The sequence below is a fragment of the Fukomys damarensis genome, unplaced genomic scaffold (assembly GCF_012274545.1).
Source record: "Fukomys damarensis isolate Sample0158 unplaced genomic scaffold, DMR_v1.0_HiC HiC_scaffold_19, whole genome shotgun sequence".
Lineage (NCBI taxonomy): Eukaryota > Metazoa > Chordata > Mammalia > Rodentia > Bathyergidae > Fukomys > Fukomys damarensis.
Genome location: NW_022900931.1, coordinates 47,069,786 through 47,080,602, shown reverse-complemented (window position 1 = coordinate 47,080,602; position 10,817 = coordinate 47,069,786). Strand labels below are relative to the sequence as shown.

General features: G+C 49.8%; 2 protein-coding genes across 6 annotated transcripts in view; both read right to left on the bottom strand.

Moving 5' to 3' along the window:
* Window positions 1-2,497: 2,497 nt before the first annotated feature.
* Tstd1 (thiosulfate sulfurtransferase like domain containing 1) lies at window positions 2,498-4,258 on the bottom strand. Of its 2 annotated transcripts, XM_010616637.3 has the most exons (4): window positions 4,025-4,258; window positions 3,693-3,815; window positions 3,025-3,187; window positions 2,498-2,947 (listed from the first exon to the last, which is right to left on the bottom strand). In XM_010616637.3, exons 1-4 carry the CDS (start codon window positions 4,101-4,103, stop codon window positions 2,896-2,898), a joined length of 417 nt encoding a protein of 138 aa, XP_010614939.1. In that variant the 5' UTR covers window positions 4,104-4,258; the 3' UTR covers window positions 2,498-2,895. The 2 variants fall into 2 exon arrangements, with proteins under 2 accessions (XP_010614939.1, XP_010614938.1); XM_010616636.3 differs by lacking the exons at window positions 3,693-3,815; window positions 4,025-4,258 and having other exon boundaries at window positions 3,025-3,649.
* A 142-nt stretch (window positions 4,259-4,400) lies between these two features.
* The window catches only part of Usf1 (upstream transcription factor 1), a 7,243-nt gene continuing 826 nt past the window's right edge, over window positions 4,401-10,817 (bottom strand). Inside the window, exons 2-11 of one of the 4 annotated variants that reach the window (XM_019206402.2) lie at window positions 8,810-8,893; window positions 8,301-8,350; window positions 7,321-7,436; window positions 6,898-6,999; window positions 6,461-6,656; window positions 6,145-6,232; window positions 5,950-6,008; window positions 5,725-5,819; window positions 5,339-5,467; window positions 4,404-5,147 (exon numbers count right to left, since the gene is read on the bottom strand). In XM_019206402.2, coding sequence (XP_019061947.1) covers window positions 5,058-5,147; window positions 5,339-5,467; window positions 5,725-5,819; window positions 5,950-6,008; window positions 6,145-6,232; window positions 6,461-6,656; window positions 6,898-6,999; window positions 7,321-7,436; window positions 8,301-8,350; window positions 8,810-8,817 — 933 coding nt within the window. In that variant the 5' untranslated portion in view covers window positions 8,818-8,893 and the 3' untranslated portion in view covers window positions 4,404-5,057. Of the gene's footprint in view, window positions 5,148-5,338; window positions 5,820-5,949; window positions 6,009-6,144; window positions 6,233-6,460; window positions 6,657-6,897; window positions 7,000-7,320; window positions 7,439-8,300; window positions 8,351-8,809; window positions 8,899-10,817 lie in introns of those variants that run through there. The other 3 variants (XM_010616639.3, XM_010616640.3, XM_033765696.1) reach the window with 3 other exon arrangements.

Here is a 10,817-nt window from a genome sequence, read left to right as displayed (position 1 = left end):
CTGGGCTATATAGTGAGTTCAAGGCCAGCCTGAACTACATAACAAGACCCTGTCTCCAAAAAAAAAAAAAAAAAAAAAAAAGTGGTGTATCTTATCAAAAGTAAATCATGCCTCTGTCATCATATAGAAATGCTATAATCTGTGGGGCACAGGCCAGTCATCCCAGCACTCTGGAGGCTGAGACAGGAAGATTATGAGTTTGAAGCCAACCTGGGCCACATAGCTAGTTCAAAAGCAGCCTGAACAACATAGTGAGACCCTGTCTAAAAAATAAATAAAAATAGGGCTGGGGATTTAGCTCAGTGGTTCAGTGGCCTGCCTTGCAAGTGCAAGGACCCAAGTTCAATCCCCAGCACCAAAAAAAATAAAAAAATAAAAACAAATTCCATAAACTATAATAAAGACTGAAGACGAGTGAAAAAGAAGACCAGACATTATGGCACACACCTGTAATCCCAGCACTTAGGAGGTTGAAGCAGGAGGATCACCAGGAGTTCCAGGCCAGCCTGAATTTAACTACATAGAGAGATCCTGTCTCAAAGAAAGAAAAAAAAAAGACTCTAAACAAAGAGGGGAGTTAGCTCCCAAGAAATTTTCCAAAACTGTCTGAGAACCAGGAATCTGGTTATTTGGGAAAAGAGTAATAATGGCTACTAGGCTCTGGGCTAGACTTCGACATACACTATTTCCACTTTATCTCCAGACCTAACAATGTCCAGCTAAACTCAGATTAGCCCAGACAGAAAGTGGGGTAGCTCTGTGATGCTCAAGTCGCAGATGAATGAAAGATTTGAGTGTGGACTGTGAGATAAAAGAGGAGAGCCGGCTACAGTCCAGAAGGCAGCCAGGGAGAGAAGAGGGAGGTGAGGAAAGGGCAAGGAATGCTAGAATGCCTGAAAGAATTCAGCAACTTGAGAAGTCAGAAAATGGGTTCCATCTCTAACCCAACCTTCTTTTCCACAGATAAAGGAATTAAATTGCTAAAAATCAAACTTGAGAAGTGAAAACTCTGCCATTAAAAAATTAAAAGGTCTTGGGCCGGGGATTTAGCTCAGCGGTTCGGTGGCCTGCCTTGCAAGTGCAAGGACCTGAGTTCCATCCCCGGTACCAAAAAAAAAAAAAAAATTAAAAAGTCTTAGGGGCCAGGGATTTAGCTCAGTGGCACCACGTCTGCCTTGCAAGCACAAGGTCCTGAGTTTGATCCCCAGTACTGAAAAAAAAGGTCTCCGTTGGACACAGTGGTAAATGCTTGGAATCCCAGCACTTGAAAGTCCCCAAATTCAAGGCCAACCTGGGCTAGTGAGCTCAAAACCAGCCTGAACCACATAGTGGGACCTTGTCTCAAAAAAAAAAGAAAAACAACGAAAAAAATTTTGTCCAGGTGTGAAGCGCACACATAATATCAGCACTCGGACGCTGAGGTAGGAGGAGCACTGTGAGTTCAAGGCCAGCCTGGGCTACACAGTGAGTTCAAGGCCAGTGCCAGCCTATCTTTCTTAATCAATTAAATTTTGTTAAATCCAAGTGGGGGTTAAAAAACGGTGATGAAAACAAGAACCTGTTTGGGGTGGCGTAGAAGGGGCTCCTCATACCTGTGGTCCATAGGAATGCGGGGAGAGTGATCATTGCTTCCTTCACCCAAAGCCTAGGATTTGCTTTTTCCTTTCCTCAACCCAGGGACATTCTGAGGAATGTTAGGTTGAGTCTGTGGAGCTGGGTCTAGACCAGGGGTGGTAAACCTATGCACACTTGTCACAGCAGATATGCAGAGCCCACTGTTGGCACATGAGCCAAGTATATGAGCTGTTTTTTCTAAAATGAAACCTCAGGATTCAGGTTTAATCGTAGTGTTGGCACTTGGCAATAAATCAGTGGGTTTGGGGTTGCCGTTTGGGCACTTGATCTCTAAAAGGCTTGCCATCACTGGTGTAGAAGAATGGTTGGCAAACATTTTCTCTAGAGTTTCAGATAGTACCCATTTTTTACTTTTTCTTTTTTGGTACCAGGGATCAAACTCAGGACCTTGTGCTTGCGAAGCAGGCGGCGGAACCACTGAGCTAACACCCCGGCTCCATTTTTGACTTTTGAGGACATAAGCTGTGGCTTGGCTATTCTGCCATTTTGGCCCAAAGCAGTTGTAGACAATATATAAATGGAGCAGCCAGGTGTGGTGATGCACTCATGTAATCCCAGGGCTTGGGAGACTGGGGCAAGAGGATCACCATGAGTTAAAAGCCAGCCTGGATTAGATAGAAAAACCCCATCTTGAAAATAAAGTAAAACAATGACCGCAGCAGGACAGACATTGGGGGTCAGTTTGCTGACCTCCAGTCCAGAGCAGTGGTACTTGCTGCACAACTAAGAATCGCCACAGGGGCCTGTAAAACCACAAGTGCCCAGACCCCCCACCAGATTCTGGGACGAGGCCAAAAAAGTTTTTTTTCCTGAGATGGGTTCTTGCTGTATTGTAGGACTCAAACTCCTGGACTCAAGCAGTCCTCCTGCCTCAACCTCCCAAGTGGCTGGGACTAAAGAGCTCACCACTATCCCCAGCCTAAGGTTGCTTTGTTTTGAAGCTACTTTACAAACCAGTACATGCAACCTGGGCTAAAAAGAAAACTCTTCTAGAATTTCAGCATCTCAAGAAATTGTTAAAATCTGGTGGTTCAGAGTGGGGTAGATGAATGCTGCAAAGATAAATGATCTAGGGCTGAAATGAAGCCTAGATTAATACAAGTGGAACTATTTTCAGTCCACCTGAAATTAAGACCTTCCAATACTTCGACAAAATGTTCTTTATTTGATATTCATGTGCAAAGCACTGCAAGGAGTCACCTCAGTTTCATTGTCGTTTGTCCTTTGTGAAGATATCCGTGGGAGGGAGCGACCTGCTGCCTACCCCACCTTCTCCAACCATTCCTGATAGGCCCCAGCATAGTTTCGAGCCCTGTGAAGGCAAAGAGGGGTGAGGGAAGGCAGGCTGGGTGGGTAGGCCCCAGTCATCCCAGCCAGCACTGCCTGTACCCTGTGTAGCCAAGGCTCTGGGCCAGCTGTGTGGCCTGGAAGCCCCGCCTGCCCTTCTGACAGAAGAAGACAAGATTCTCATCATCCAGCTTTGGCTTCTCAGCCGAGTACAAAGGCTGGAACGCAGCCGGCTCCATCTGCAGGGCACTTTCCAACTCGGACACTGGGAGAGGGGCCAGAAGGTGAGAGGTGAAGAAAGCCAGCAGTGGCAGCGACGGTGCTCCTAGGTTCAGGAGCTGGGCCTGCCCGAGCTGGGTCCTGGCCGAAGAACAAATTTCCAGGGACCCCAGAACAACAGATAGTGGCCATCTCCTGCCCCATCCCAAACTCAAGGGCAAAAGCAGCCGCCTAGTTAGAAGTCCGCCAAACGACCTTCGAATTCGAGACATAAACAGCGGCTTCCCAGGTCTCCAGCAGACTGAGGAGACTCGATCGATTGTCCGGCCTCTGGGAGGTCAAGCGGAGGGAGGGGCTGCTTGTCCCTCCCCACTGGTCCCCGCAAACCGGACAGACCGGTTCTGCTGCAGGACCCGCCTCTGACCACCCCTTCAGCGGGAAGCTGAGAGCCAGTCAAGGGAATTGAAGGGAATGTAGACCTCCCGATCCCCACCGCCATCCTAAATTGACTAGCTCTGCCCCAACACCGGCGTCTCCTCCCGACCCCATACCCGGGATGTTGAGCGCCCCGGGGATGGTCCCCGCAGCCGCCTCCTCCCGAGATCGCACATCGAAGAGCCGGGCCCGGCCCGAAGCTAGGAGCAACCGGAGCTCAGGGAGCGACACTGTGGGACCTGAAGAAGAGGGTTGTGCAAGCCTTCAGGAGAGGGGGTTGCGAGGCACCGGGGGCCACCGCGCCGCTCACCTGGCCCAGCCTGCAAAGGACAAGGAGCGTGGGACCTCCCAGCCACGGCCCTCACTCCTCCTCCACAGCGGGCCTCCCGCGCTCTCACTCCCGGGGCCACAGGCCGGAGACTCCGGCCCAGGTCCCCCTGGGAGGTACCTGCAGCCATGGTGCGCACAGTGGTTGAGATCGCAAGGAGGCGCAGGAACGCAGCCCGGTGCCCCGATGCCTGCAGCATCTCCCCCTCCTCCCCGGAGCTAAGACCGGAACCGGAAGCAAAAGCACCGCCTGCACCCAGCGCCCGCGGCACCTGTTCCGCTGCCTCGCCACAGCCCACCTGAGGGATCCTTGCGATTGCCCCACATGGGCCGGAAACGACACCGTCTGTCACAGGTACCGGGTTTAAGGTTTAGGGTAATGCTTTCAGGAGCAGCACCCCACCCTAACGTTGTCCCAGCTCTTACTGGTCAAAGGACAATGTGCCCTCCCTTCTGCTCAGGGGCCCAGAAAAGGAGGAAAAATAGACAAAACAGACAATTGTGGCTCTAAACACGTTTATCTTTGAAGGAAAAAAAAAAAAGGAAGAGGGAAGAAGGGAAGGAAAGAAAGGGAAAAAAAAATCAAGAACCACTCCCACAAGGGAAAAGGGCCATGTGGGCCCTGCCTGTTGTTCTCCCTGGCTTCAGAGACTTCTGCATCGGCCTTAGCTGCGCAATGGCCAACCTCCTCTTCGTGGGGATGCAGACACTGCTAAGCATCCACCCCAACTCTTCATTAAGCCTGTTCCCCCGTTGCCAGGTGCACCCCTGAACCTCAGCTGCAGGGAAAGGAAGAACCAGTGAAGCGCCAGAATCCTGGGGTGAGCCAGGGCAGCCCGTCAGCAGACCCTCTGCTGGGCACTCTAAGCAAGCACAGGGCAAGCCCCTCAGTTGCGTGTGTCCCGTATCTGGCATGGAGACAGCACATGCATTGTGCAAGAGGAGCGCAAGGGCCCAAGGGCTGCACGGTGTGGCGGGCAAGGCTGTCAGTGCACAGCCGGTTTCACACACTGCAGAGCCTCAGGTCAAAGACACGCCTTCCGAACTTCCCCCAGACCCGTGCCAGAGGTGGGCGGTGAAGGAAAGGAGATGGGATCAGACTGTTGCTCCTGAGCAATGTGCAGTCCTCAGGCCCAAAGCCCGAGTCCCCATAGTTAGTTGCTGTCATTCTTGATGACAACTTCTAATCCGTGGTGCCGCAACTGAGCTCGTAGCAGCAGGTTCTTGTTTTTAAGATCTTCCACCTGGCATGGGAAGGAGGCGGTAAGGTGAATGGGTAGAAAAGTCAGCCCTGCCGAGCCCCTAAACTCATTCAGACATCCACTAGTGAGGAGGAAAATGTGAGGTGCTCTCAGCGGCGAACAGAGGGAGTCCCTCGCTGGGTTGCTGGCGACAAGAGTCAAGGCAGGCACTGTCCCAGGGCTGGGGGTCTGACCTGCTGTCGAAGCACATCGTTGTCCAGCTGCAGCTGATCTAGCCCCTGGAGTTCCTCAGACAGCCGGTGGTTACTCTGCCGCAGCTCCTGGATATAATCGCAGGCTTTGGACAGAATTCCACCTTTACTCTGCAACACAAAGCCAACAAAATGAGATGAGGATTTAAGCTATCCAGCTTGTTCTGCAAAAACATCATCACATTCTGGACGTCATCCCTCCTCCTCTCCCCTAAAAACAGTGGTGTCACATCTCCCAAGGATACAGGAGCTTCAGAAAAGGATATGAAAAGATGACTGCCTTTTGTGGCCTGCTCTCTACCATGTATGCAAACAATACCAGGAGACAGAGTTCAGGCCTCCTGTCCCCTCCAGGGTCTTTCCATGACCTGGCCAGACTTGGTGCTCTCCATTGAGCAGTCCGGGATGATCTTGGACAGCTGTACAATCCAGTTGTTGATCTTGTCTCGGCGGCGGCGCTCCACTGTGGGCCAAAGTGGAGGACAAACTGACTCAGTGAAAACTCAGGGCCTGACCAGGCCTCCTCTCCCTAGACATCACCGCTGCCCAATCTCACCAGATAGCTCCTGGCTTTGCACCTGGATCGGACCTACCTTCATTATGCTGAGCCCTGCGTTTCTCATCCCGAGTGGTCCTTGGAGCTTCTGACTTCCTGACAACAGAGCACAGGGTGGCCAGAGTGAGGAGAGGACAAAAAAACAAGATTAGAATCTGGGGTCAGGAATTAGCCAAGATTTAGCAGGTATTAAGACCACTCATGGAAACTGAGAAGACACTGGGTCACTCACGGGGAATAAGGGTGGGTCCTGGGGGCAATCGAGCGCTGGCTCCCTCCCTGCAATACTTCTTGTGGTGACATCATCACAAAAAACTGACCTGTGAAGATGCGGGGTAGGTTCTGTCAGGACTTGGGGCGAAGAACCTCACCAGCGCCTGGGGCCCTTCTCTGACAAGACTGCGCTCCCTCCTGCTAGTAGGACAGCCTCAGGCTCACTGCCCAGGCCCTAGTGATGACCAAGGGTCAAGAGTAAAGGCCCACAGGCCCTGCCACATCCCACGGCATGTCCCATTCCCTCCAGCTGGTACCCTTGTGCCATAGCTCACCAGTGCCGGGAGGAGTGGACTGTCCCAACAGTGCCTCCGAGCCCTGGGTAGTAACGACAGCAGCTGTACTCCCCGAAGTGGTACCCCCTGCCCCATCTCCCACTGCAGTGCTGGGGAAGTAGGTATAGTGCGTCTCAGCAGCTGTCCCCTCTGTGTCAACTGCATCCTCGCTGGTGAAAGCACCCTGAATCACAGCCTGGGAAAAGGAACAAGAGAACAGAGTCCAGTGACAGTCAGATACGTCTTCCTGTTGTACCCCTCTATAGCTTCTATCCCTTGCAGGAGGGAAGGGAAAATAGCTAGAAAGGATGAGCCTAGTACCCTGGGTCAAGGCAGACCAAGATGCCCCACTGTATGTAGTTTCACCCCCATCCCACTGTTTCCCTTCTTCCTCTTACTGCTCAGCTCTGGACCCTCCATAGCCCATACCCCTGTACCTGGGTCATGGACTGAGTGGCAGGGTAACCACTGATGGCTCCAGTGCCCTCAGTCTGGCCATCCAGCTGCCCCTCAGACACCTGGATCACCCTGTACATCACCTAGAAGCAGAGAAGGGAGAACAGAAAAGGAAAACGAAAAGAATAAGCACTGAGAATCACAGGGCCCATAATAAAGCTTCCCTTGGACAGGGAAACACAACAGGTCTTCTGCAGACACAGCCAGCCTTCTTTCCCCATACAATGGTTTCAGCCAACTTTTACCCCACATCAATTCCGACTCCAAGCCTCCTATAGCTCCCACCCACCAGAGTCCCACACTGTCACCTCATCCTCCGAGCCAGGTCTCCCAAGACACATTCAATTACCTCCCTCAACCCCAGCCCCAAGTAACACCTGCAGCCACCTGGCTCCCTCCCTTACCTGGCCCCCATTCTCAGTTCGGAAGACGTACTTGACGTTGGGGTCAGGAAAGGTGGCAGCTGACTGGATGCTGGCAATAGCCACACTGGTTGGGTCCTCCCCAGTAGCCACTGCACCTGAGTTAAAAGAGCCAGGGAGTTAAGGGCCCCTCTTCCTCACTCTGTACTACTCACATGTTATTTAGAAGAAGGAAGGTGCACAGGAGGTGGGCTAGTCAGGAAGGGAAGGAAGTCATGATGGGTTCTTGATCTTGGTCCTGATTTTTGTTTTTGTTGTTGTTTTTTTTTTAATATTTTTCCTTGTCAATTATTTTAATATTACATCATTGCCTTTTCTCTTTTACTTTCCTTTTTAGTTTTATTTTAGGATTCCCTAATTTTAATGTTCATATAGAGATTTCTTTAACTGAAATACCGAATAGTTTCTCTGGTGTGAAAAACTATAATAGCACACAGGATCCTAATGAGATAATTAATAATGTGAAATAGGAAGTAAAGGGCTAAAGGTGTAGGGAAAGTGGGAAGGGTGGGGGAAAGGTAATAAGGGAGAGGAAAAAAATATGAGAAAATGAAAAAAATGGAAATAAAGTGTTTGTAAATGGGGAGGAGAAGAGGGGGGTGAAGGGAGGGCAGGGACAAGGGGAAAAATGAGAATCAAGACCTATCATGTAAAGGTACAGGATCCCAATAATGAATGTAATTGTATTGTATACCTAGATTGTACCAATAAACTCAATAAAAATTTAAAAAATAAATAAATAAATATTTTTCCTTGTCTTTTTGTTTGCTTAGTTCTGGGGATTGAACCCAAGGCCTTCACATGAGCTAGATATTCAGTAGTTTTTTTTTTTTTTATTTTGAGCAAGTTCTCATTAGGACTTTAAGTTACCCAGGCTGAGCTGGAACTTAAAGCCTCCCAGAGTGCTGGAATGAGAGGCCTGTGATACCACACCTGGTTTTGGTCCTAGTCTCAACACTCACCTTCCTGAATCTGCACTGTCCCCTCTTCTGTTTCAGCTGTTTTCTGCTGCCTGTTTGTGGTACAAGAAAAAAAAGAAAGAAAAGAATAAGTGATGGGTAGGGGATTTAGCTCAGAGGTGCCTCGCAAGAGCAAGGTCCAGAGTTTGATCCCTGGTACACCCCGCCCCCAAAAGTGAGAAACTCACTGTCCCACAACATACGGCTCCCAAACTCACTACTGGCTGGGTTAGGTTAGAATAACAACAACTAGGGTTCACGGAGTGTTTACTAGGTACTCAGACACTAAACTAAACACTTAAACATACACTATCATATTTAATACCAATAACAGCACCATGACATAGGAAGCACCATTTCTAAGGAAATGGTTCCTAAGGAAACCAGATCACACAGCTGGTAAGTGACAGAGGTGAGATCTGAACTGAGAGCTCTGGAGCTATCACCTGTAGTCACTTGGCATTCTCCCAGGCCACCCACCTCTCCTCACGGGCCGTCTCTTCCTTACTCACCCCTTCATCTCTCTGTGAGGGGGCACATCCGAGGAAATGGTCCTTGTGGAGGTCTTTGTATCTCCTGACTCCCAGGCTTCAGTGCTGTCCTGATAGAAATCAGTTTGCAGTGAGTCCAAGAAACTAGCTTCCCTAGTTCTAGAACAGTGATGGCAAACCTTTAGCGCTTTCAATGACAACAGCCAGCTGTGGGACGCAAGCCATGGGTCCCACCCATGTTCTAGAACCTAGGCTCTAGTGAACACACAGCCAGTAAAATAATCCAATCATCTGCAGGGGACAATCAGCTTCATGCATTCTGATGGCTTTTTGTTTTTGTTTTCTTGAGACAGAGTCTCATGTAGTTCAGGAAGGCCTTGAACTCCTGGCAATCCTCCTGTCTTCAGACTCTCTAGTACTGGGATCACAGGAGTGCACCGCAACACCAGGCCCCACCCACCCTGATGTTGCTCTGCCCTGCAATGATTGATACAGTAGCTTTACAAATAAGTGTTCTTCATCCCCTGGCTTCAAACTCGAACTTCTGGTGGAGAGGGGATAACTACACTAGAAAACTGAGAAACAGCATACTTTTGGAAGGGCTGTTGTTAAAGTTATTATGGGTTGTTATTAAAGCTATTATGACCTGCCATAACAACAGCTACATGCGGGAGGGAGTATGTCAGGACCACCACTATCAAAAAACTCAAGCTGGGGTTTTAGCTCAGCAGCAGAGTGCCTGCCTGGCAAGTATGAGGCTGAGCTCCATCCCTGCTACAAAAAGGGGAGGCGGGGGTGTCCCAGCCTGGGCTACCTAGTGAGGTCAAGGCCAACCCGAACTACATGGTGAGATCCTGTCTCAAAATGAAACAAAACACCAGGATCATGGACACTAATGCTTCTTCCAGCTTTTTTCAAACACAAAATATACAACAAAAAAATCTCTGTTCTGTTCTTGGGCCCCATCTTACTGACAGGACTCTTGTTTTGGAGTTCCAGATTTACATCATCTGTTAGAAAATGCAATGCCCAAGTGCATCGCATTCAGGCCTATTCTATTCATCAAGCCTTCCAGTAGCAGTGTAGAAGGACACAGTTGCTAAAATGTACAGTATACACCAATACAGTTGCTAAAATGTTGCCATGACAACTCCAACTCAACCGAACCTCAGCAAGAAGAGAAAAAAAACTCCAGGGTCATGATTCTGACGGAGAAAAGACAATAGAAGAAGAATCCATCTACAAGGTGCCTGCCCGAGGACCCTGACACCCTGCCAGAGGACAGGAAAAACAAAGGACTGAGCAGAGCAAGCAGATGCCTCCAGAATGCTGCACGGTATAAAATACTGTCTACAGTATAAAAGACACAGTTGCTATACAATATAAAACAATAAAATCCCGACATGCAAGAGGCACATTTTTGTAAATTCTCTACCCATATGGTTCCCCAAACCTTTTTATCCAAGAAAAATTTTAGCGGTTCAGCCTTGAAAAGCCCGTGTTCCAAAATAAAGTGGCAACAACAATAACAAAAAGGAACTGAAAGTGAAACTATCTGTGGGAAGTAACGCAGCAAAGAGACTCCCGTCCCTGAAGGGAAGTACTGTAGCGCTAGTGTTTTGGGACCACTTCTTATCTCCATCCTCAAACCCCGAGAAGGAAGTGCTCTCCTACACTGACTGCGCCGACTGCAGGAGGGGGCAATGAAAGAGCATAAGAGGCACCTCATCGCCCACAGCTGTCAGCCAGAGACAGCCTCTGAGAACACCCTGCAGCCGGGTCAGGCTACTTATTCAAATTTTAGTTGGACATCCGGAAGCATTTCCCGAGCATTCAGAATATGTGGCGCGGAAATCACGATAGGGTGTTGTGGTCCGCATGCTCGAACGAGGAGGGCCCCACAAGAGCCCTTGCTAAGTCTGGACACAAAGGGGGGAAATTAAGTCTCGAAAGAATTCTGGCGCCCAGACCCTGGCTGGGAGAGCGGCGTCTTCCTGCAGGCCTGGCCCACAGGAGGCGCCCAGGGAGC

Excerpts from the sequence above, each read along its gene's own strand:
- Tstd1 (XM_010616636.3), bottom strand. The coding sequence starts at position 3,413 with ATGTCTCGAATTCGAAGGTCGTTTGGCGGACTTCTAACTAGGCGGCTG. Across the intron at positions 2,948-3,024 it reads CAGAGCCTTGGCTACACAGG|GGCTCGAAACTATGCTGGGG; the intron begins GTACAGGCAGTG and ends TTGCCTTCACAG.